Here is a 24,907-nt window from a genome sequence, read left to right as displayed (position 1 = left end):
AAAGCCAAGGACTATACCTTATGAGTCAGCAAGCCTGTAGGGGCATGCCTATGGACAGAACTTTAAGGCCTTTCCATGCCATGTACTGGGCAGCTTGAGTTTGAAACAAAGGAAGTACAAGCCACATGGCAAAAGACTATAAAATGCAGCTTCGTCTTTTCCAATTTGTCTTCAATCCTGCTTTTTACCTCTGGAGTGACTTTCCTACAAACTGAAGCTCTGAACAAAAGACTGAATGACCCATCCAAGCTATGAATGTGTTTCAGAGGGACTGTTAAGCCACCAAATTCAACAATACTGCTAAGAACCTGATATATGGACTTTGCTTTACCATTTAACAACTCTATTTTTGTTATTTTTTCTTTATAATAAACCTTTAGTTTTAGATGCTAAAGGATTGGCTGGCAGCATTGTATTTTGGGTAAGATCCCATATTGACCTGGCAATGTGGCTGACCCTTTCGGGTTCAGAAGAACATTCTGTAGAGTGAAAAGAATTTTTAAATAACTCCTCACCTTACTGCACCTAGGTGCTGACTGGAAGCCAAAGAACTGGAATGCAATGAAGGGGACTGTGTGATTTCCTTTTTTTGCTAATTGATAACCAGTGTGGGGGATCAAAAGCACCGTTTGTGACTGGCTGAAGAGTTTAACTTCAGTGTTAGTCACAAGTTTTGGGAGTGCCTGCTCTCCCTTTTGCAGCCTATCCTGCCCTTGGCATTTCCAATGAGGGCTACCCTGGCACCCCAGGTCACACATGGTATGCCCATATCTTGAATACTGTGTGCACATGTGGTCACCCCATCTCAAAAAAGATATATTGGAATTGGAAAAGGTTCAGAAAAGGGCAACAAAAATGATTAGGGGTATGGAACAGCTTCCATGTGATTAGAGATTAATAAGACTGGGAATTTTCAGCTTGGTAAAGAGACAACTAAGGGGGGATATGATACAGGTCTATAAAATCATGACTGGTGTGGAGAAAGTAAGGAAGTGTTATTTAGTCCTTCTCATAACACAAGAACTAGGGGTCACTAAATGAAATTAATAGGCAGTAGGTTTAAAAACAAACAAAAGGAAGTATTTCTTCACACAATGCACAGTCAACCTGTGGAACTCCTTCACAGAGGATGTTATGAAAGCCAAGACAATAACAGGTTTCAAAAAAAGAACTATCTAAGTTCATGGAGGATGGGGAGGGATGGTGTCCCTAGCCTCTTTTTGCCAGAAGCTGGGAATGGGCAACAGGGAATGTATCACTTTATTACCTGTTCATTCCCTCTGCAGCACCTGGCATTGGCCACTGTCTGAAGACAGGATACTGAGCTAGATGGACCTTTGGTCTGACTCAGTATGGCCATTCTTATGTTCCTATGAAATCAAGTCCAGACGGGGTGGAAGCATGAGTGGCACTGTCACTGAGAGGTCCAGAAGCATCCTGAACCAATACTGGTGTGACCACGCTGGAGCTATCAGGATAAACTTCATCTTGTCCCATTTAATTTTTAGGAGGACCTGGTGAACCAAGGGGATCAGTGGTAAGGCATATAGTAGGCTGTATGCCCATGAGAGCAGGAAGGCATCAGAGAGGGAGCTCATGCTGTGCCCGTGCAGCAAACAGAACTGATGGCATTTCCTGTTTTGTCTGGTGGTGAACGGGTCCAGTTGTGGGCCCTGACCTTTATATGCAGGGAGAGTTCTTCCTAGGACCAGAAATCTGGGTCGTGAAACTCCCGAGATGGGCTCCTCACCCTTGGTCTAACGTGCCTGAGACTAAGATTACTGATGGATGAAGGGCAGCAAAGGGTACATTACAGATCCTGGGTCTCTCCACCAGGTCAGCGAAGCAAGGACTGGAGACGGAATTGTGAGTATTGAGTCCAGGTGGTGTCTGCTCAGGGAGTAGACCAATGCCAGGCACATTTGAAGGGATCTGAGGTGTAGCCTTGTGTGCTGCACCACATAGGTACATGCCACCATGTGTTCCAACAGCTTGAGGCAAACCTGAACAGTCTTTAGTGGATGGATTCTGACCTTGGAAATCAGGTCCAACATAGATTGGAAACAGGCTTCCGGTAGGGAGGCTTTGGCCTGCGTCTAATCGATCACTGCCCCGATGAACTCTGTTCTCTGAACTGGGACCAGACTCAGCGCTTGGAAGGTACTGGGCTGATGTTGCGCTGCCCCTGAGCCTGTGACTGACCATTGATCAGCCAGTCATTGAGGTACAAGTACACTTACACACCTCAATTCCTGAGGAAGGCTGCCACTACCACCATATACTTTATCGGCAGCCCCACAGGTCTTCATGGACTGACAGGAAGAGTGGTGAAATGGTAGTGGTGTTGCCCCACTATGAACCTGAGCAATCTTCTGTGACCACGGAAGATAGAGATGATGTGTCATAGTCCTGGCTGCTGAGTTGGCCGCATCCAGAGCTGGCTGCAGGGAGATCTTAGCCAAAGTCTTGCCCTCCTCTAAGATGGCCACAAATTCCGGCCTCAATTCCTGTGGGAGGACGTCTTTAAATTTGGACAGCGAGTTCCACAGATTAAAATCTTACCTCCCCAGTAGATCCTGTTGGTTGGAAATACATAGTTAGAGACTGCCTGTTGAATACAACTTTTTGTCCAATCAGGTCTAGTCTCTGAGCTTCTTAATTTTTGGGGGTAGCACTCTACTGCCCTGTCTGTCTCACTCATTCGCCGCCAACACTATCAGGGATCCCAGTGGAGGGTGAGAGTAAAGGTAGTCAAATCCGCTTGATGGGGCATAGTATTTCTTATCTGCCCCCTCAGAGATGTGGGGCAGAGAAGAAGGGGTCTGCCACAGTGTCTTAACAGGCCCGAACATTGCTTCATTTACGGGTAAGGCTACTCTGGAGGAAGCGTCAGGCTGTGCGCCGACTCCTTAAATTCTTTCACTTTCAGACCGAAGTTTGCCACTTTTCAGGAGGACCTGGTGGGCCCTGAAGTCCTCTTGAGAAAGCAAGATTCTAGGGCATGCAACTGTCTCATCCGGGGACAACGAGAAGGAGGCCTGTGGTGAAGGAGGGGCTCCCCCCTCTTCTTTTGCTTCCACTACATCCATCACAACCACTTCCTGAATGTCAGCACCGGGATTGGGGCTGGAGTTAGGGTCCAGTGCTGGGCGGGAAGAGGTGGTGGCCCACCTTTCTGACACCACAGAGTATGAGTGTTGGGAAGGGAACCTCCATACTGGGGGAAACCCGCAGGGGTTCCAGTACTGCCACTGCATCAGCCAGTGGCTCAGTGACCAGGTGCCAGCGGGAGGGCCAATACCGAAGTCTGGAGGCTGGGTACCAGTAGGTCTTGGATGGAGCGAAGAATTCCCCTTCCGACTCCAAAGAGAATTCTTCCCCTTGGAAACCAAAACAGTGCAGTACCCGCTTCCGCCACCGGGCGATGCCGAGAGTGTTGGGATGGTGACTGATGCATGGGTACCATGGAGGGCTTGCCTCTGAATGGTGCTGCAGTGGTCGGTACCAGGACAGAGCTTGCCAGACCTTGTTCTCTTCTGACCCTAGTCACCCTAGCCAGCAGGTGTCCTTGAGAGGTTGACAGGATCAAGAGTGACAGCAGATCCTTCGCTGCCTGAAAGGCCTCTGGTGTTGAGGGGACCAGCAACCGTCTGGGCCCACGGCTGCTCATGGGAGTCAATGGTACGTCCTGTACTGGAGTTGGTGCTCTACGTGGAGTCTGTGGAGCCATCAGTGGCTTGGGGGAGGATGAATGGCCTGACGCAGATCTCCCTGCTTGTCTCTCTTCAGCACCGAAGAATGCTCTCTCAGTGCACTGTTTCTTACGTTTCTTCCTCTGCACCAAGTATGGAGAATGGTGCTGGGAAGAACACGGTGCTGGGGAAGTGCTCCACACATATGCCAAAGTACTCTGCACGATTCAGATAGATTCAGTTCCGAGGCTGGTCTGAGGTCCATCTCCATAAGAATGGCTTTCAGACAAACGTCTCTGTCCTTTCCGGTACAGGGTTTGAAGTCCCTGCAGAACTGGCACTTCTCTTTGACATGAGACTTCCCCAGACACTTTAGACAGCTAGTGTGCAGGTTCACTAACTGGTATCAGCTTGCTGCAAGAGGCACATGGCTTCAACCTGGGAACCGGGGCATATCTAGCCCCGCGGGCAAAAAGTCCCTCGACAACAGGGACAACCACTAACACTACTATATACACTAACTCTAATGAAGAACTATATACATCAACTATGATAACTATACAGAATATGACAGAGCAAGTCCAACCACTGGAAAAGAAAGCCTTGCCACAGCAAGAAGAATCATTCCAGCAATCATCACAAGCAGTAAGAAGGAACTGAGTGGGCACAGGGCCGGCGGCGCCCCTTATACCAGCGCATGCATACACATGGTTCCAGAGGGTGCTAGGGCTCTATAGATACCATTGAGGGGAAAATCTCCAGCAATTGTGCATGCGGCGCGTGCACACACAGCATTGAACAGACATGAAAAACCACTTGAATAAGAAAAATCAGTTCTTTGTTTTTCGTTAAAAAACGATACATTTAGGTGAACATTTTAAAGAACAGATTCCACCCCCTCCACACCCTTTGGAAATTTTGGCAGAATTTTTTTTCCTGAAAGCTTTAATTCTAAGGTCCCATTCACCTTTTTCCTATGATTCTGGTGGTAACCATGATCACTTTAGGAGTCCTACCATAGCCACTGGCTTCCACTTGGCATAGAGGAGGACAAAAAGAAAAATCTCTCAGCCTGATTTTTTAAAAAAAGCATGATTTTGATAAATTTCAGAAAAGTAAAACCAGAGAATACTTTACTGTGGAGAAAACTTCCTTTTCTACCCATGAAAGCCATTTCTCCCTCACACAAAAGGACAAACATACAAGGACTGGACTTTTTACACAGAGTTCGTGTCAGCTCCAGATCTTTTCTTTTCAGGTAATGGGATTTCAGCACTGTATACCTTTCATCATTTTGTTTCTTAATTAAATTAATGGAGCACTAATTAAAAGTGCAGGAATGACAGTCCAGGAGACTCAAATTCTGTATCCAGGGTTTATGGAGAGTGACAGTGGAAGCTTCCATATGCTGCTCAACTAATTCACATCTAATCAAACTGGAGAAGACCATCCTTAGGTTTAATCCTCATGTCTTCAGACTTTGACCTTGTTGAAAAGCCAACAATGGTGTAAGTTAGTGCTAGTAGTATTTCTGTTCTGGATACCCGTCCACTAGAAATAGACCTTAACTATGAACCAATTTCACACTGGCCACCCAAAAGCTATAAAACAGTACAACATAGTTTTTACTGCCCTGGTGACCTAAAGGAGAAAGACATCATTGCATTATTATACTTTTGCACAAAACATACTAATGTTGTTTAGTCCCTTGGAAAAGAGGTTTTATTTATTATTTATCACCTTGTATCTATGCATAGCTTTAGGCACATTATATGGACATAACACTGAGCAAGATGATAATCGGATGAAGTAGAGCTGTAGTCTAATAATCTTAACATTGGGCAAGGATTCAGGACACCTGAGTTCTGTTCACAACTTTGTCACTGACTTGCTGCTTGACTTTAGGTAGTTTACTTAATTTGTTCGGTCTCTTTTTCACTATCTTTAAAGCAGGGATAATAATGAACTATAAATTAAATGTACTACATACATTATTATTATTATTTATAAAACTATCATGACAACATACCCCACCCAGAGACTAAATGCCTCACTGACACACTAACCAAATTGTGCATACTGTTAGTATTAGAACACTTTACCTACCTTGCCTGGTATACTCATCTGCTTCCCTGTGGACTAAGTCCTTTACCCGGTTTCCATACAACAACCTGGAGGAATCATGATCAAAAGCTTTCAGGGTTTCACTTGAACTGTATGACTTCTGTGTAGGCACTCTGCACTCCTCATTTTCTGCTGAAGAATTTGTGTAACGTCGTTCTTTGTCTCTTCTGCTCTTTGTCAGGGAGCAATAAGGCCTACGTTCTTTCACATCCATACTTCATTCCTTCTGTATGCACATCAGCCCAGCTTACTTGAAACTCTTCTCTACATTTAATTTATGTCCACCTTTAAGAAGATAAAAATATATATATTATAATAATACATCAGTGGTCATCTGATTCCTGAGAGTTCTCTGTCTTTCTGACACAGAAACAAAGTTCCTATTTATAAAAAAAAAATACAGTTCAACAGTATCTGAAACACAGTTCTATGTTGTTAATAAGACACATAATAGTTTAATTTTTCAGCAGCATACCTGATAGATTAGCCAAGAAACCCATTAACAATAACAGAAGTTACAGTATATATCTAATCTGCTGTGTGCAAGTGAGTGCACCAAAAACGTAAGCTCAAACTGCTTTGCCAAATTCAACTAGAACCCTGAAATAAAATATTTCTGGGTTTCAGCACAAGGAAAATATCTGCTATTTGTTTTTTCTTCTTTTGAGAAAGATACACCAGTACATGCTTTTAAGGGGAACCTGGCTTTTTCCTACCCATGTGGATCTTCCGTTTCAGTGTCTGTTTCTGAAATGTAAAAGTTTAATTTCCATGTTTTTTGTTGCTGTTTATGTGTTTAGAAAATTGTCCTTTAGTGAGAACCCAAACCTAGTATTTCATGACAGGCTACTGAAACATAAGCACAACACAGGCATTGGGAAGAAGTTCTCCCTGGTTGTGCATTTCAGTGTGCCTACTCCTGGATAAAAGTTGTAATACTGCAAATTTAAATTCACATTGCAAATATAAATCAGAAATAATTTTTCTAGTCCTCATATCTTGAAGGGACACTGTAAAGATAAAAAAATATTTTTAAAATCTAATATATTTCTTATAGTTACTGATGTTTCCTTACTATATTTCCAGATTCATTCAGTTTAAACTGAGTACTCAGTTTCACTTACAAGTTCTCTTACACAAAGCTCAGGCATTTGGTTTTCTAACACAGAAAGAGATTGTTTAAAAATATTAAATATTTCCATTGCCATTTTACATAAAAATCATTCATGTTAGTTTTTGCCAACTATTTTAAAAATGTGTATAAATACTACATATAAACAAAACCTAGGTCTGAGGAGTCAAATATCTGACAATGCCCTATAAGCTGAGGAGCTGCTGTTTCTTATATAATGTGTTGTGTGTTAAGGTTATTTCCTTTGTCTTCAGGAGGAAGACTATGAGCTCTCTCTCTCTCTTTGGAGCCCTTCTCAGTTTAGAATATTTAAAGTACCACAAACATTTTACAAAGAGTGATGGTAGCAGCCATTCCCTTTGTGACAAAGGATTAAAATGACAATGTACAGTGACTATCACAAAGCAATATCAAACTGTATTTTCACTCTCTGTTCTACAAAACCAAGGTTGTTTTACATCAGTTCACCTATTACATTTTTAAACATATTTCATTTCAAACAAACTAATTAATTGTCTCTTAAAATGATTCTAAGCAAGTATTTGATTTACTACTGAACTGTAATTCAATTTTTTTAAATGAAAGGTGTTTTATCATCCTATCTAGTTTGAAGTTCTCTACAAGGCTCCCACATTTCTTGACCTACGTGAATCTCACTTTAGGAATTTCAAGATAAAGTGCAAAATTACATGGAATACATATATACTAAATACAGAGCTAAATTTTTTTTCATTTAAGCAAATTCCCTTTTACATTTAGGGCAATTTCAAATATACTTTACACCTCCTTTTTCATGTCAAAATGTTTGTTTTTCCTAGCACAAATACCAGTTGATATAGGTACAATGATACTGTTCATTCAATCTAGGGATACTGATATGTGCAGGCACATGTAGTCCAGGAATTAAAGATTAATCTTTCATTAAAGATTATGTCATGTGATTAAATCTCCAGGAATACGTCCAACCAAAATTGGCAACTCTAAGTGCAGGTTATGTTTTAAATCCTTTTATATGAAACACACCGACCTACATTTTGTGATTAAATACTTTTCTCCCCAGACTGCTGAATATTAAATGACCCTGTTCCTTTTATTTAAAAATAGTTGTCTAAACATTTTAGACATTTTCACGCTGTCATATTATGAACATCTTCAGAAATAAGCTGTATTTTTTCCCTCTCCTCAGGAAAAAACATTGATAAACTGCAGAGGTTGTCAGTTACTATATCTGCTCAGATCTAACACCATAAAATTATTAACATGATTTTTTAAAAAAACAAATAGAGCTGCTTTAAGTTATCAATAAACAGTTATTTTAGGATATTCCATATCAGCATGTAGACTTCATATGGAAACATCTCTTTTTTTAGCCATATACTTCAGGATATCTAAAGATCTTTTTTATTCTTGGAATCTCTAAATTGTGCCATGAGAAAATCGATATACAGTACTAACCATCAAAGATAAGATCAATATGATTTTTTTTTAAAGAGGCTTCAAGCTTCTGCAGTATTTTTGCAAAATAAAAACAAAGCCCTGTGTGCAATGCTTTCCATGACTATACAAAGCTGAAAATCCTCAAAGATTTAATCTACACTGTAGTGTTAGGAACTACTGATCTGTTTCACACAGAATCAATGAATTCAATACAACTTCAAAAGACAGTTTTCTGGGTTATCTACTGCCTCTCCAGGCTAAGAATGAGAAGGCTAGAAAATACAAGCTGGTTAATAGCACCAAGTTATTGGAATACTTTCATGGCAATTATACTGTCATCATGAACTAGGAAGATACCATGCACACCGTAGTCATGTTTTGCATAAGACATTTAGCTCCTGTGAAATGCTGAGTGCTCCAATAGCCTGATCCTGCACATTTTGAATTTAAAGGTAAAACACATGCTATCTTTAATGGCCCCAGTGAAGTCAATTCGAGTCGATTGCCTTCAGCCCCTTACAGGAAGAGCTCAGCATCTTGCAGGATCAGGCTTTTAAAAATTATTTAATCATTGGCTTATGTAAGTGTAAAGGACTGTTGGCCCCTTACTGAAACTTAGTGCAGGTTTTTAGTTGGCCCTATCCCAGGACCAAAGGAAAGGGGAAGGGCCCATGAGAAATCAAGATCCTGAGACTGACAGTCCCCAGGGTCAATGGGGAGGGGCCAATGCTCCTGGTTAGCCTGACTGACAGGACAGGCAGGCCAATGAGCCAATGTCCTCCATATAAGCTGGAGCTGCCTGAGCCAGAGCAGAACAGCAGCCAGAACCAGAGGGGGCCAAAGAAACAGCCCAGAGAGGAGAGCCGAAACAGCCAGGACCAGAGCAGCAGCCCAGAGAGCAGAGCTGAGCTGGAGACAGAACAGCAGCAGTGCTGAGGCAGAGTAGGGCGGGGACAGCCCAGTGCAGTGTGCAGCTGGGAAGAAGAGGGGGGGATCCTGGACAGGGAGCCCAGCACAGGGAGACGCTAGCAAACAAGAGGTCTTGCAGCCCAGACTTGGAGGGGGATTATATCCCCAACAGGAGGACCAATGCTAGGAAGAAGCCTAGAACCTGAAGATGTATAGCCACTACCAGACCACGTGTCTGATCTGCAGTATCACTGCAGTGCAGCAAGGGCCTGGGAAGGCAGCCTGCGATGTGTGAGAAACAGAGTGTGAAGTTTCTTTGAGTTCCAGAGACTGTCATTTGTGGTGTCCACATCCCCCCAAATCATAGTTACTTGTTGTTCCCTTTAGCCTTTCCCATTTTTTTTCTAATTTTATTATTAGTTGCTGTTTAATAAATTGTGCATTTGCTTTGAACTGTATGTAGTGATCAGTGAGTCAGGAAAGCATCCAGTGCGAAGAGGGTATCCGGAGTGGGGACACTAACCCCTGTCCTAAGTGACCTCGATAAAACTGGAGGTCAAATCCCCCAGGAATCCTGGGCCCAGCCTTGTTGGGGTTACAAGGACTCTGCCACATGGGGGGGGAGGACGGGACAGGGCCGGCTCCAGGCACCAGCTTGGCAAGCAGGTGCGTGGGGCAGCCACTCTGGAGAGGGGCGGCAGGTCCAGCTATTCGGCAGCAATTTGGCGGACGGTCCCTCACTCCCGCTCGGAGCGAAGGACCTTCCGCTGAATTGCCGCCGCAGATCACGATCGCGGCTTTTTTTTTTTTTTTTTGGCTGCTTGGGGCGGCCAAAACCCTGGAGCCGGCCCTGGGAAGGGGAGTCCTCGAGGTCAGGTAGGCTTCTGGGTAAAGGTAGTGGGAGCAAGGACTCAAATCCTTTTGCTAGCCAATTCCACTGAAGTAGCATATAAGCCAGGCAAGTTTCCCACAATTGCGGGACCATTCCCCCACTTACATAAGGTAAATCTATAGAATGGAAGAACAGAAGGAAAGTTGTCAGAAACAGAAGCCATGTCTATACATTCAGCGCTGCAGTGGCGCAGCTGTACCAATACGCGTCTGATGAAGATGCTCTATGCTGACAGGAGAGAGCTCTGCTATCGGCATAATAAAGTCTCCACGAGTGTGGCAGAAGCGGTGTCTTTAGGAGAAGCTCTCCCGCCGACATAGCGCTGTGCACATGAGCGCTTATGTAGGTTTAATGTATGTTGCTCAGGGGGGCTGTTTATTCATACCCCTCAGTGACATAAATTATGCTGACAGAGTCTGTAGTGTACACATAGCCAGAGAGGAGTCAAAAAGAGAGACTAAAGGTAAATATGCCTAATCTAGCCAGCAGTAAAAATCTTTCTGCACTATTCCAATTATGAGACAAAACATTCATCGAGAAAACTGTGGATAGCACTTGAACTACAAAACATGCATTTTTTTCTGAATTCAGAAGGGTACTGCATATTGAAGTCTAGGTTGTCTGTCAACAAAGACAGGTCAAGGAAAGGAAAACTTGCTGTTGGCTTTGTAAGGCTTCTGGTCAGGGTTCTTGCTGCACTTCATTTTTTAGAAGTACTTTCTACTACAGTACTTTCTCATTATTGCATGACATTTTCACCCTGTCATACTATGAACATCTTCAGAAATAAACTATATTTTTTTCTCTCAAGAAGACTGAGTATTTTTTTTCTCAGCAAAAACCACTGATAAAGTGCAGAGGTTGAGGTTGTCACTTACTGTATCTGCTCAGCTCTCTCACCATAAAATTATCTTTAGCGTTACTGTGTTAACAAGTTTTCCAGCAACTTTAAGTGACCCCTTGGTCATCAAACTCTAAGATATTTTCATTTTCCTTTTATTTTGTGTTGCATGAGCTGCATCCCAGTAACCTGAATGCATGGACTATTCTCCTTCTACTATGCCTTATATTAAGCACACATGAAATAATAAAGACAATACAAAAGCTCAAGGGAAAAGAGTGACTCTAATTTGACACATGAACAGTTTTCTTGACAAATCAGATTAAAGTTTTAAACCTAATAGAATTAAACCAGTTTTAGAATATATTACAGAAACATTTCCCTTCACCTTCAAGTAATACTTTTCCCATATGTCAATATTTATGGTCTACCAAATAGCATTGTCCCAATTAATGGAACAGAAACGAGAATTTTCTTAGTACAATATTTACAAAAAGACATTCAGCTACTAAATCATCTATCCTCAAAATGACATTAAAATGGCTAAGTGGGATACTGCTGCTCATTTAAATAAACTTTCTCCACAGTATTTTTACAGATCAAAGATTTCATATAAGAACCTGGCATCTCTGGCTCATGAGTACAGAGCAAGCACATGCCATGTATATAATTGCGTACAGTTTTTAATTTCCTGGGGACACCATATCTCCTGGCATACATGCAGAGTTTTTTGGGTTTTCATCAGTCTTTTTACTAACACCCTGCTATAATCTCTCAGTCTGCACCGGCTACGCAAGGGATTATATTGTGTGTATAATAGCATACCTTGAAATGTTCTGCATATACTGAAGGAACTGGACAATGTACTGGCTGACGTATGTCCATATTTCAATTTGCTATGATAACTTAAATCTTGATTTGGTGTTTGAACCACTGGATATTACAGCCTCCTGTAATCTTTTGAATCATCTGACCAAGCTAATGACTTCTTGTTTTTAATAATAAAGGAGAAATGTACACCAATTTCTGTGCTGGTATGGCAACATTGCTATATTCTTTTTAGTCTTATCTAAAGATACCCATTCAATTTGGGGTTACCATAAATACCTACCAAGGACCCCAATCCTGCATTCTTGGATCCAGGATCAGTTTTGGCTGCACCAAGGAGACAGGATTGAGCCATAAATGGCTAATTTATAGGAATCCCAAACTGAATGATTATCTGAAAATATTCGTTTTACAAGAACATACAGTATGAGTTGCTATGCCAGGGCAGATCATTGGTTTATCTAGTCTAGTCTCCTATCTTCACCTGCAGTTCGCACCTGGTGTTTTGGATGAATGATTAAAACTCCCATAGTCTTAAATCACAGTGTGAAAAATTCTCTCTCAATCTTTATATGTGGTGAGCTATGGCCTGAAGTACTAGGGTCAACACCTCTTATAACATTTTTACATAATTAGAATAGCAAATGGTATTCTTGTTCAGAGATATGTCTAACCATTTCTTGCAGCTTTCTAAACCACTTGCCTTAATTTCCTGAGGCAAATGAATTATACATGTGGACAATACATGGTATAAAAATATTTCACTTTAGTCATTTTAAAACGTTGCATTCCATTTTCTGATCTATAACATGATGAAAGGACACAATCATCAAAACACCATCATACTTCTTTCATATCTCCTACTACTGCATACCTTGCCAGACTAAATAATGCCATTCTTTTTAATCTTCTCATACAGGGCATGGTCCAAAGCTGACTGAAGCTTTGATTTGGGCTCAAACTGTACACATCTCACCAGGGGCGCTGGAACAATTTGTACAGTGGGGGTGTTGAGAGCCATTGAATCAAACAGTAAACCCTGTATCTAATGGAGCCCTCTTGAAGCCAAGGGGTGCAGCAGCACCCCTAGCACATATGCGTCCCACCAACAGAACTACACAAATATGGCCCTTCTTTTAATGATCTTTTTGAGATCTTTTCTATTTCACCTGCTTTCTTTTCAGGCTGAGGAGATCAAAATTGAATGCAATATTCAGGAGATGGAATTCTGCCACCCTTACTCCTGCTGAGAAGAGACTCACTCTGAGCAGACCTATTGAATTCAATAGGACTATACGAGTAAGACTATACTCGAGGTGAATATGGGTGGCCGAATCTGACCCAAAATAAGAGTTATACTAATAGTTTATTGCAGTGGTCTCCAAGCTTTTTTGATCACGCACCCCTATCAGTAAAAAATCTTTGAGCACGCACCCCCAATATATGTATATTTATTTATTAATAAATTATATACATGTACTACTGTACTAATATATTATGTACATTAGTAAACAAAAAATAGAAATTAAAAAAGGATGAGATAAAGATGAAATAAACAATATTTTTTTTAATTTTTTTTATTATTAACGGTACAAAAAACCTTTTTGCTCTCACTAAAATAATATTATTATTAATAGTAATACTTTTTAGTGAGGGCAATGTGATTGAATATGCTCCATTATTTCTGAAAATCTTGGTTTAACACTTTGTGATACAGCGATTCGAAGGTCTGGTTCTAAGTTAAGTTTATTTCGCACCTTGGTTTTAATGGCTGTCATAGCTGAAAAAATTGTCTCACAAAGATGCGTAGATCCAAATGAAAGAAGTGCATTGTTGGCTGTGCTTACTAAATCATGATACTCATTTTTCAATCCCATCCACCAATTATGCAAAGGTTTTTGTTGAAATTCAGCTAGTAAATTTCCATCTTCCCTGATGTCAATCAGTTGTTCTTGCAAACTAATCAAAAATGTTTATATTTTTAATAAACGAGTTCAAAACCCACTGAAACTCTTCATCTGGAAGATTTTTAAACAGGTTAAAAAAACCTGGAAACGGAATTTTCAAGTGTGCAGATATGGAGTTTTTATCGGTGACACACTTACATCATTTTCAGCAACAAAGTCACATAACGATGGAAACATTTCCAAACATCCATTTTCAAAATGCTCTCTCCTTAGCACGAGTTTCTTTCGAAAAGCAGTTACTTTCTCACTCATTGTTAAGCCGTCACCTTTACCTTGAAGGGACAGATTAAGTGTGTTTATTTTTTTAAAAATATCTGCTAGGTAGAATACTACTGACAGCCACTTGTCATCACAGAAAAGGTCAGCAAATTTGGAACACTTGTCTTTTTGTAAAAGAAAAATGTGTAACATCTTTAAGTTCAACAACTCTTTTAAGCACTTTGCCACGAGATAACCAGTGAACCTCTGTGTGGTACAAAAGATTTTCATGGTCACTCTCCATCTCATTACAAAGTACACCTCTACCCCAATATAACGCGACCCAATATAACACAAATTCAGATATAACACAGTAAAGCAGTGCTCCACGGGGGCGGGGCTGCACACTCCGGTGGATCAAAGCAAGTTCAATATAATGCAGTTTCACCTATAACGCGGTAAGATTTTTTGGCTCCCGAGGACAGCGTTAGATCGAGGTAGAGGTGTATTGTAAAGATTCTACTATTTAAAGGTCTTGTTTTTATAAAATTAACTACATCGATGACATCCTGTAGCACTTTGTGCACTTCTGGCTTTAACTTCTTTGCTGCAATAGCTTGCCTATGAATGATGCAGTGAATGAATTTCACGCGTGGTGCTCTCTATATAACCTTACCCCAGAATCCTTTCTTTATTCCAGTCAAAGCAGCCACCCCATCAGTGGTTACACTTACACAGTTTTCCATAAAACATTGTTTTTATTAAAGAAGTCATTTACTGTTGAGAATACATCTTCTCTGGTGCATCTTTCCTTTAGTGACTCACAATAAAGTAGTTCTTCTTGTATTTCATTATTGAAACAGAATCTAGCAAATACCGTAAGCTGAGACATGCTAGAAACATCTGTACTTTCATCCAACAATATAGCAAACCTCCCACACTACGTAATTTGTTCTAATACTTGTTTCTTCAAGAGCTTGTACTTGGAGTAGGAGAACTGTCAGCTCTGGCATTTTCTTGTTGTTCGCTTCTGCTCGCATTATTAGTATTATCTTCAATCCGCGGTTTCTTTGAAGGAATCTTTTTAAGCCACTTGTCCATTTTGTGAGGGTTAGTTTAGTTAAAACTAGATAATATAATCCGTAAATCCACTTAACCGGGCACATGTAAACTGCAATATGTCGCAATATGCTGAAAGCGAATGAACGAGTGAGGGCGCCACTGTCAACCCCTCCGTGTTGTGGAACTCCCACTCTTCCCTCAGGATATCTCGCAGGGCCGGATCCAGGCACCAGCGTAGGAAGCAAGTGCCTGGGGCGGCACACTGTAAGGGGGGGCATTCCAGCCAATCTTAGGGCAGTGCTCCTCCGGCTGCCCTTTTTTTTCCCCCTCCGTAGGCACTCCTCCTGCCGCGCCGCCCTTTTGCTCCGGCGGCATGCCTCCTGTCGCCCCCCGCAATGGATCATCTTGTGCACCCCCTGGGGTGCACGCATCCCACTTTGGAGACCACTGGTTTTTTGTACTGGGGTGCATCCACACATCCCAGGGCATCCATTATGGGCTTTTAAGATGAGAGTTGCTGGAAGTTTAAGTCTCTACACAGGCAACGGGTCAAATGACCAAGCATTATTGCCTGCCTGCTGGACACTATATAAAGGAAAGCTTCTGACTCACTCTTAGGAAGATGAAAGTTATGGTAAGATCAGTATTGCCAATCCTCAGTGTTCAGTTGGGGCCCTATTGTGCAAGGCACTGTACAGCACATAGGAAGACATGAACCCTGCCCCAGGAAACTTGCAATCTGATTAAAGGTAAGATACTTCAGTGATCTTAACACACAGTAATTGGAAAAAGGATGTGGAAGAATGAGGGTTACAGTACAAAACTATAAGTTACTCAACCAAGTTACACACACAGCCTGACCAAACTTCCACAGCAACTGACATCTGAAGTTCCCAAACCAATTTAAAATAATCAAAAGGCTTCTTCCATAATGGCAGTGATTTAAATGATTGTTTACACACTACTTATTCATTTTTGAAGTTAATATAGGAAGCTGGGGGGAGGAGGAAGGAAACAGATGATGATTAAATGGGATCAAGGGATGCAGGAGGACACAGAGATGGTATATAGTGACTGGTTGAGGGCAGGTATGACCAAGAGGCATGAAAGGAGTAGGCAGAAATAAAGACCAGAAGGATAAGCAAGAAGTCTGAAGGAATGCATAACATAGTGAATGCTAATGGGAAGGGGGTAGGTTTAGCAGATAAAATAAAAAAAGAACAAGTTAAAAATCACTTAGAAAAGTTAGATGCTTGCAAGTCACCAGGGCCTGATGAAATGCATCCTGGAATACTCAAGGAGCTAATAGAGGAGGTATCTGAGCCTCTAGCTATTATCTTTGGAAAATCATGGGAGACGGGAGAGATTTCAGAAGACTGGAAAAGGGCAAATATAGTGCCCATCTATAAAATGGGAAATAAAAACAACACAAGAAACTACAGACCAGTTAGTTTAACTTCTGTACCAGGGAAGATAATGGAGCAAGTAATTAAGGAAATCATCTGCAAACACTTGGAAGGTGATAGGGAATAGCCAGCATGGATTTGTAAAGAACAAATCATGTCAAACCAATCTGATAGCTTTCTTTGATAGGATAACGAGTCTTGTGGATAAGGGAAAAACGGTGGATGTGGTATAACTAGACTTTAGTAAGGCATTTGATACGGTCCGGCATGATATTCTTATCGATAAACTAGGCAAATACAATTTAGATGGGGCTACTATAAGGTGAGTGAATAACTGGCTGGATAACCGTACTCAGAGAGTTGTTATTAATGGTTCCCAATCCTGCTGGAAAGGCATAACAAGTGGGGTTCCGCAGGGGTCTGTTTTGGGACCGGCTCTGTTCAATATCTTCATTAATGACTTAGATATTGGCATAGAAAGTATGCTTATTAAGTTTGCAGATGATACCAAACTGGGAGGGATTGCAACTGCTTTGGAGGACAGGGTCATAATTCAAAATGATCTGGACAAATTGGAGAAATGGTCTGAGGTAAACAGGATGAAGTTTAACAAAGACAAATGCAAAGTGCTCCACTTAGGAAAGAACAATCAGTTTCACACATACAGAATCATAGAATATCAGAGTTGGAAGGGACCTCAAGAGGTCATCTAGTCCAACCCCCTGCTCAAAGCAGAACCAATTCCCAGCTAAATCATCCCAGCCAGGGCTTTGTCAAGCCGGGCCTTAAAAACCTCCAAGGAAGGAGACTCCACCACTTCCCTAGGTAACGCATTCCAGAATGGGAAGAGACTGTCTAGGAAGGAGTACAGCAGAAAGGGATCTAGGGGTTATAGTGGACCACAAGCTAAATATGAGTCAATAGTGTGATGCTGTTGCAAAAAAAGCAAACATGATTCTGGGATGTATTAACAGGTGTGTTGTGAGCAAGACACGAGAAGTCATTCTTTCGCTCTACTCTGCGCTGGTTAGCTCTCAACTGGAGTATTGTGTCCAGTTCTGGGTACCGCATTTCAAGAAAGCTGTGGAGAAATTGGAGAGGAGCAACAAGAATGATTAAAGGTCTTGAGAACACGACCTATGAAGGAAGGCTGAAAGAATTGGGTTTGTTTAGTTTGGAAAAGCGAAGACAGAGGGGACATGATAGCAGTTTTCAGGTATCTAAAAGGGTGTCATAAGGAGGAGGGAGAAAACTTGTTCACCTTAGCCTCTAAGGATAGAACAAGAAGCAATGGGCTTAAACTGCAGCAAGGGAGGTTTAGGTTGGACATTAGGAAAAAGTTCCTGTCAGGGTGGTTAAACACTGGAATAAATTGCCTAGGGAGGTTGTGGAATCTCCATCTCTGGAGATATTTAAGAGTAGGTTAGATAAATGTCTATCAGGGATGGTCTAGACAGTATTTGGTCCTGCCTTGAGGGCAGGGGACTGGACTCAATGACCTCTTGAGGTCCCTTCCAGTCCTAGAATCTATAAGCAAAAGGACAAGAAATTACTTCTCCATCTTTGTTTACTATGTTTCCTTGAGTCCCTTTTAGACACTATTTCATGACTCTCTCAAAAGTTTATTATACATAAAATATATCCTTAGGCATGCTGCATTTTTCCTGTCAATAGTGTCACAGAGATATAATCTTCAAGAAATCATCACAGAATATTAGACCTGTGGGATGTATGTATTTTCCTCATCACACAAAGTTACTATTGCTGTATAGACTATAAATAATGCAGATAAGCATGTGTTTGACAGTAAAATACTTGGGGTATAATCTTAAGGGAGTTCTGCATGCAGATCAACTCAAGGATCAGGCCCAAGATACCAAAAATGGGCATCTACATTGAACCTACAAAGAATGCATGTACCAAGAGATGCTTATGTGTGCAAGTATCCCTTGTACTTATGAATAGGTAACTGGCTCACACAAAACTTGTTCATATATGTGTGAGATTATTTTGCAGATCTAACAGACACCTCAGTACTTTTATTCTGCCACTTTGTTACTGCCATCAGCAGGATATGTAAGTATACAAGAATTTGATTCTCTGATATACTAAAAAAGCAGAGTTCTTGTATTGTATAGCTACCTCTAAATTTGGAGTTAGGGGTGCAATTCCCAGCTTCGGTAGACATACTTGTATTAACTCTATTCGAGGTAGCATGCTAAAAATAGTAGCATAGCTGCAGTAGCATGAGCAGCAGAAAGTGCAAGCACTGGCTAGCTGCCCCTAGTACAAACTGTCTAAACCCCCTAGATATGGACTCAGGGTGGCTAGACACTTCCCATGCTACTGCACCTACACTGCTATTGTTAGTGCGCCAGCTTGGTGAGAGTTAGTGTGAGTATATCTATTCAAGGTGGGAATCTCACACCCCAGCACCAAGTGTAGACACAGCCTGAATTTCAGTACCCTGCCTGATCATACGGCAAAGCAGAAGATGAAAGAAAAGAACATGAGACGTATGACAACTGCAAAGACACCTGTTGGCCTTTTCATAATGTTAAATTATAGAACGATGGACGCTGAGATACGAAAGAAGCTCCACATTTTCTGATGTTATGTCCATGTTTTTTGGGACCTAACAGATTTTTTTAATGTTAAGGGGTGACTATTAAAGCTAAGCACAACAAAATTACTCATCAGCCTTTCAGTGAGGAGCGTGCTTCAGACTAAACTTCATATTCTCATCTGGTACTCTTTTTAATCAGTGTTTGGTAATAGTTGTGAGTTAATTAACATTTGTACTGTTATACAATATGCAGGTTGGCAGGGATTTTTAAAATAAAAAAATAGCCCTCCATGAATGATGTCATCTTATCAGCCCTAAAGACTGTTTTTTAATCTACAGAACAGAAAAAATACGGGCAATAGCAGCACGTGTTTCCCCATGTTATCCCATCAATGTGAGTCAGTATCCATGCTCAATCAATCCTTGCCTTCTCTTATATGACAGCCACCAGGGCACCAATTAAACATTAAATAGCAATTTCTCACCTTTGTGCCCTTTTCATTCTGCTCTATATACGTGCCATGATATTTCTCTTCCTGAAGTCCAAGTGTCATCCCTCATCCTGAAACCCAACAGTCCTCATTCTACTCCACCAAATCCCCTCTCAAAACCCATTTCTTTCCCCATTTTCTACCACTCTTCACTTTTGCACTACTTCATTCTTGTACGCTTTCCCTCCTCTCCTACCTTATCCTCCATTTGAAGACAGATCAACATTTATGCATTTCATTTGTTTAAAAACTCTCCTTTCCCTACTCCTCCTTTGTGGGATGTAAACTATAAGTCTTTTTGGGCAGGGTCCAAGTCTGTCATCCCTGTAAAGAGCCATGCAAAATTATGGCACTATATAAATATATAATCACTAAATAATTATAACTTGAGTTAGCGATCTAGAAGTAAAAGACTTCATAGCCCATTAAAAATCCAGAAGGCAGTTTTTCTACTGATCTACATAACCAGCTTCTATACTGGGAATTAAAGTTCACAGAGGTGGATGCGGGGGAAGGGAAGGATATAGGAATGAGGATATAAGGTCTTTTGTTCTTCATTTTTAAAAAGAAAAAAACATTACATTATGTTACTTCTATATGGCAGTAAACATACTGTAACATATATTTAATTGTGTGATGTAAATGAGGCTTTAGGGTCATGTTAGAGAGTGTTAACTGAAACATTTAGCTACAACTTTAGCACGCCTGCAGGCCTTTTAAATTGTTATGGGAAATTGCTGCATTCAATTCAGTAGTTTTAACACTAAGTTCCCCTAGGGGTTATTACACTTTGGCAACATGATGCCAGTTTTACCTAATGCATATAATGCTCCCCACCCAATCTCATACTTCATCTAGAGAATCTTTCTAGTATGAACAGCATTAAAAGCAAGAAACATTGGATAGATGAACAAGATAATTGTTAAGAGTCTAACAATATCTTAATGGTTTATGCCCTTTGTTAGCTAAAAACTACAGAAGTACAAATTTGTTAAAAGATAAAAAGAATAAAAATACCATAATTATAGGGGGGGGGAGATAGAGAACAATATGGAAAATATGTCACTACATAAATCAATTTATCAAACTATAGTGGTGTACATTCTCTTCACTTTCAATACTTAATTCAGTTTTAGACCCCTCATCTCAAGAGAGGATTAGCAGACAAGAAAAAGGTCCAGAGAGGAGCAATAAACATAATTTGACACATGGAGGACTGATAGAGGACGGAATTCAAATCAAGGAAAGTGTAAAAAGATTAAGATTATTTAGCTTGAAAAGAGGAGGAAGAGGATACAGGTATTAAGGCCTACAACAGGGATCGGCAATCTTTCAGAAGTGGTGTGCCGAGTCTTCATATATTCACTCTAATTTAAGGTTTCACGTGTCAGTCATACATTTTAAAGTTTTTAGAAGGTCTCTTTCTATAAGTCTATATAACACAACTAAACTATTGTTGTATGTAAAGTAAATAAGGTTTTAAAAATGTTTAAGAAGCTTCATTTAAAATTAAATTAAAATGCAGAGCCCCCCAGACAGGTGGCCAGGATCCGGGCAGTGTGAGTGCCACTGAAAATCAGCTCGTGTGCCACCTTTGGCACGCGTGCCATAGGTTGCCTACCCCTGGCCTACAAGGTGCTCACGTTTACCCTTTCTCATAAGAACAAGAAAGTGAGTAATGACGAAAAAGCAACAAATTTCGAAGAGATATAAGGAAATGCTTTTTTAAAGCAACATATAATTGATCTGTAGAACGCAATGCCATCGAATAAAATTGAACCAAATCACCTAAAATATGATAAATTAATTAGATTTTTATAAGTAAGCTTAGCATCCATGGTTATATTCACAAAATAAATTACAAGGATTACTAGCTTTTACAGACTGAGCACTTGCTGATGACAGGAATAAGTTTCTTTCCATTACATAGTATTGCAAAAAAATAAAAAATAAAAAAGTGCATTATCAGAGTTGTAATGCTTCCTGAGAAGCATCAGGCATTGGCTACTATTTCAAAGAAGATAGACTATATGGACCATTGGTCTTTTCTGTTAAGAGAATTCCCATGTGAATGTTGATGACCATTTCTAAAAAATAAGAAAAATACTAAAATTATTACGTTTGGTATATAATGTTTATACATTTTTAGTGTTAAGAAAGCAAAGCAATTTCATCTTTATAATGTATATTACAAATACATTAAACTAAAAAGTCTTAATGCTAAGCACTACAGACAAAACAGAGTTTATAAAAAAAATTAAGAAATCCTTCCATCCACAAGAATGCCACAATTCACATAACTAATCACCCATAAAACCTATTACAAACACGCACCAAGAAAAGCTCAAAAGGCATACAACTGTGATGAAATTTCCACTTCCATGACTGACAAAGTGAGATATGTCAGAAATTAACTGAGCTGGAAAAATGACACTTTGAAGAGGTGCTTAGGATGATCTGTGGCCATGATCTACCATTAGTCAAACTGTTGACTCTTAATATATAGATATTTCAGGTCATCATATCTAGAAAGTCACTTCTTAAAAACTCACTTCTAGCATACAAACCAGAAAGTATTCCAAAGTCGTCATTCTGAAGAAAAAATGACCTGTGAGACAAGTAGCTCACATCTTGAAACTTAAGAAAACCTGTAAGTCCATCATCTAACCCCACATTTTTGAATTACATAAAACACAAAATATTACATGCTCTAAGTATTTTATTTTGCAGCACTAATCTCATGGCTGTTGAGCACATTCTCTCTCTTGCTTACTATTGCTACAAGACAATTAAAAGGAATGACTTTAAATTTTCTAAAAACCTGAAATTCATTAAAGGAAAGAATTTACAATAAACACATAATTCAGTATTAACTATCAAGCATCTGTCAATCAACCCCAGACTAGCTCACAAGGATACCAGGAATTCTCATGTGGGCTCCTGACCCTAATACACATAGAAGTTTTTTGGGGGTTTTGTTTTGGATTTTATTTTATTTTGATTGTTAATGAGAGGCCTCTCTCTTTAAAATTGACATAAAGAGACTCTCTTCTCCCCCCTGGGGACCTCCAACTGATGCTATGCTTTGATGATTTGAGCACCACCAAGAAAAGCCCTGTGGCCATTATTGTCTCACATAAGGCCCTACTAGCAGGTAGAGGGCCTTCAGAGGAAAATAGTGACAACAGCAGCTGCTGACTACACACACACACCCACACACCCACACACACACATCCCTACTGAGAAGTGAGCAAGCAAGCAATCCTGGCAGAAGAGTGTGGTCCTTTAGTCCTGGAAGTAAGCAAGAAGGGTTGAGGAGGACAGCAGCAGGGAAACTGTGGAAGAAGAGCAGCCTACAACAAGATATTGAGTGTGGGAGCATTTGATGCAACTATGAGGGATTATTTGATTGATCTTTTGTTCGGGACAGAACTTGTGTTGGCAAGGATTTGTTTGGGGGGAGTTGATTGCAGGGATTGTGTAGATGAAATCCGATGTTTGTGGGGAGGTCATTTGATTTTAATTTGGGGCATTCGACTGAGGATGTGGGAATCTATTTTGTTATTTGAAACACAGGGAGGACTAATGAGGGAGAAAATTGATAGATGGAGGAGTGAAATGATTCATTCTATTGACAGAGGGTTTTGGCCTCCAGGAAATAAAATGAGGGTAAGTGTGATCAGAAGAGGTTGGGGCAAGAAAGGATGGCAGGATTATTGGAAAAGACTAAACACACAATGAAAGGCAAAATGCAAAAGGAAAGAAAACGAACAGGAAGGAGGTGATATAATCTGTGCTTAATGTAGAAACAAAAAAAAGGGAAAATACACTGAAGGAAAAGATACAGCAAGTCAAGAAAGTGAGGAGAAAAAGTGGAGCAAAGGGAAAGAGTGAGGAACAAATTTGGATAGAAAAAGTAAGTCTGAATGCAGTTTCATTTACTATATTTTAGTACAAAAAAGTAACGGGGACAGAGAATTATTCAGGGCCATTCAGACATGGAAGTTCATCAAGAACTCCTAAGCAGAATGGAATTTAGGAAGGTATCTGCTAAACTTGAAGCCTACTCCATATCTCCAAACTCCCTGACTTCTAGAAGGGACCTCTCTCAAGCTATGACTACACTACAGAGCTTACAGCAGCACCGATGCAGCTGAACTGCTGCTAGTGCAGACGCTCTAAGCCGATGGGAGAAAGCTCTCCCATCAACTTAATTACGCCAGTCCCTGTGAGCAGCAGAAGCTATGTCAGCACAAGCTCTCCTGCCAACATAGTGCTGTTCACACCTGCACTTAGGTTGGTGTAACTTATGCCACTCAGGAGGGTAGTTTCTTCACATCCCTGAGTGACATAACTTATATCGACATAACCTGTAGTGTATACATAGCCTCAATCTCCTTATTCCCTTGCTCCACATCCTCTTGGCTGCTACAAAAGTGGTAGTTTCTCCTACTTTGCTCCTCCCCTAGTCTAAATTTGTGAGTTGTCCTCCCTTGCAAATAGCTCCAGTACCTGCTTTTGCTGCTGCAGGAAGCTTTTCTAAGCAGAAACAAAATGAAGCTGACCTGGTTCTTGTCACTTTCAGCACTGCCAACAGACTTCTGAAAAGGATCAGTGAACATTTATCCCAACAACTGACTAATGATCAGATATCACTCTACTGCAACCTGGAAAAGCTATGAGCAATAGCAAAGGCACTGAAGTTCTCTACCTGAAGACCCAGTAACATGACACTACATTTTATTCTCTGTTCATATATTGAAGATTACCTTCTCAGCTTCCCCTTTTCATAATACAATGAAACCTTACAGTCTGTGAAAACTGAGGAAACTCACCCAGGAATGTTTTCTGCTTGCCATGAGCAAATGGTTGAGTGGATTTTTCAAGACCTGATCATGCCAGTGTCAAATAATGAGGATGCCTTGCCCTTCATAATTAATAAGCTCACTGAAATAAAACTGTAATAATGGATATAATCTATACAAAATTGGATATACAGTTTAAATTTAACATCACAAAATTTTGTTCCTTGTAGGGTCCACATGACCCTATTTTCCCCTCAAAGAATTAACATTTTGGTTGTGTGGAAGATATGACAGATGTGGGAGACCTGGAACTTGACTTTCCTCATTCCAACACTGAATAACTAGTACAACGAGCATGGTATGGCACGCTGCCAGATTTATATATTTTTTTTAAATGCTGACCAGTTGGATGTTCTGCAGAATTACTCCTCCTGGGCTAAAACATAACAGAAGAAACATTACAAGTGTCAAGTGAAAGTAGTGTAATAATATTTGCTTCCCTACCCTCACAACAGGATTAATTAATTTCTCTACAGTGCTTTGGCAACGTAAAGCAC

General features: G+C 40.5%; 1 protein-coding gene across 26 annotated transcripts in view; it reads right to left on the bottom strand.

Annotated features, from left to right (window-relative positions):
• Window positions 1-24,907, bottom strand: part of TENM3 (teneurin transmembrane protein 3) — a 2,213,160-nt gene that overhangs the window by 481,706 nt on the left and 1,706,547 nt on the right. For all 26 annotated transcript variants that reach the window (XM_065596701.1, XM_065596700.1, XM_065596702.1 and 23 more), the window contains one exon: window positions 5,799-6,101. In XM_065596701.1, coding sequence (XP_065452773.1) covers window positions 5,799-6,030 — 232 coding nt within the window. In that variant the 5' untranslated portion in view covers window positions 6,031-6,101. The remainder of the gene's footprint in view (window positions 1-5,798; window positions 6,102-24,907) is intronic.

This window comes from Chrysemys picta, chromosome 5, assembly GCF_011386835.1.
Source record: "Chrysemys picta bellii isolate R12L10 chromosome 5, ASM1138683v2, whole genome shotgun sequence".
In the NCBI taxonomy this organism is placed as follows: Eukaryota; Metazoa; Chordata; order Testudines; family Emydidae; genus Chrysemys; species Chrysemys picta.
Note: the sequence above shows the minus strand (reverse complement) of the source record. Positions and strands in the feature narration are given on the sequence as shown.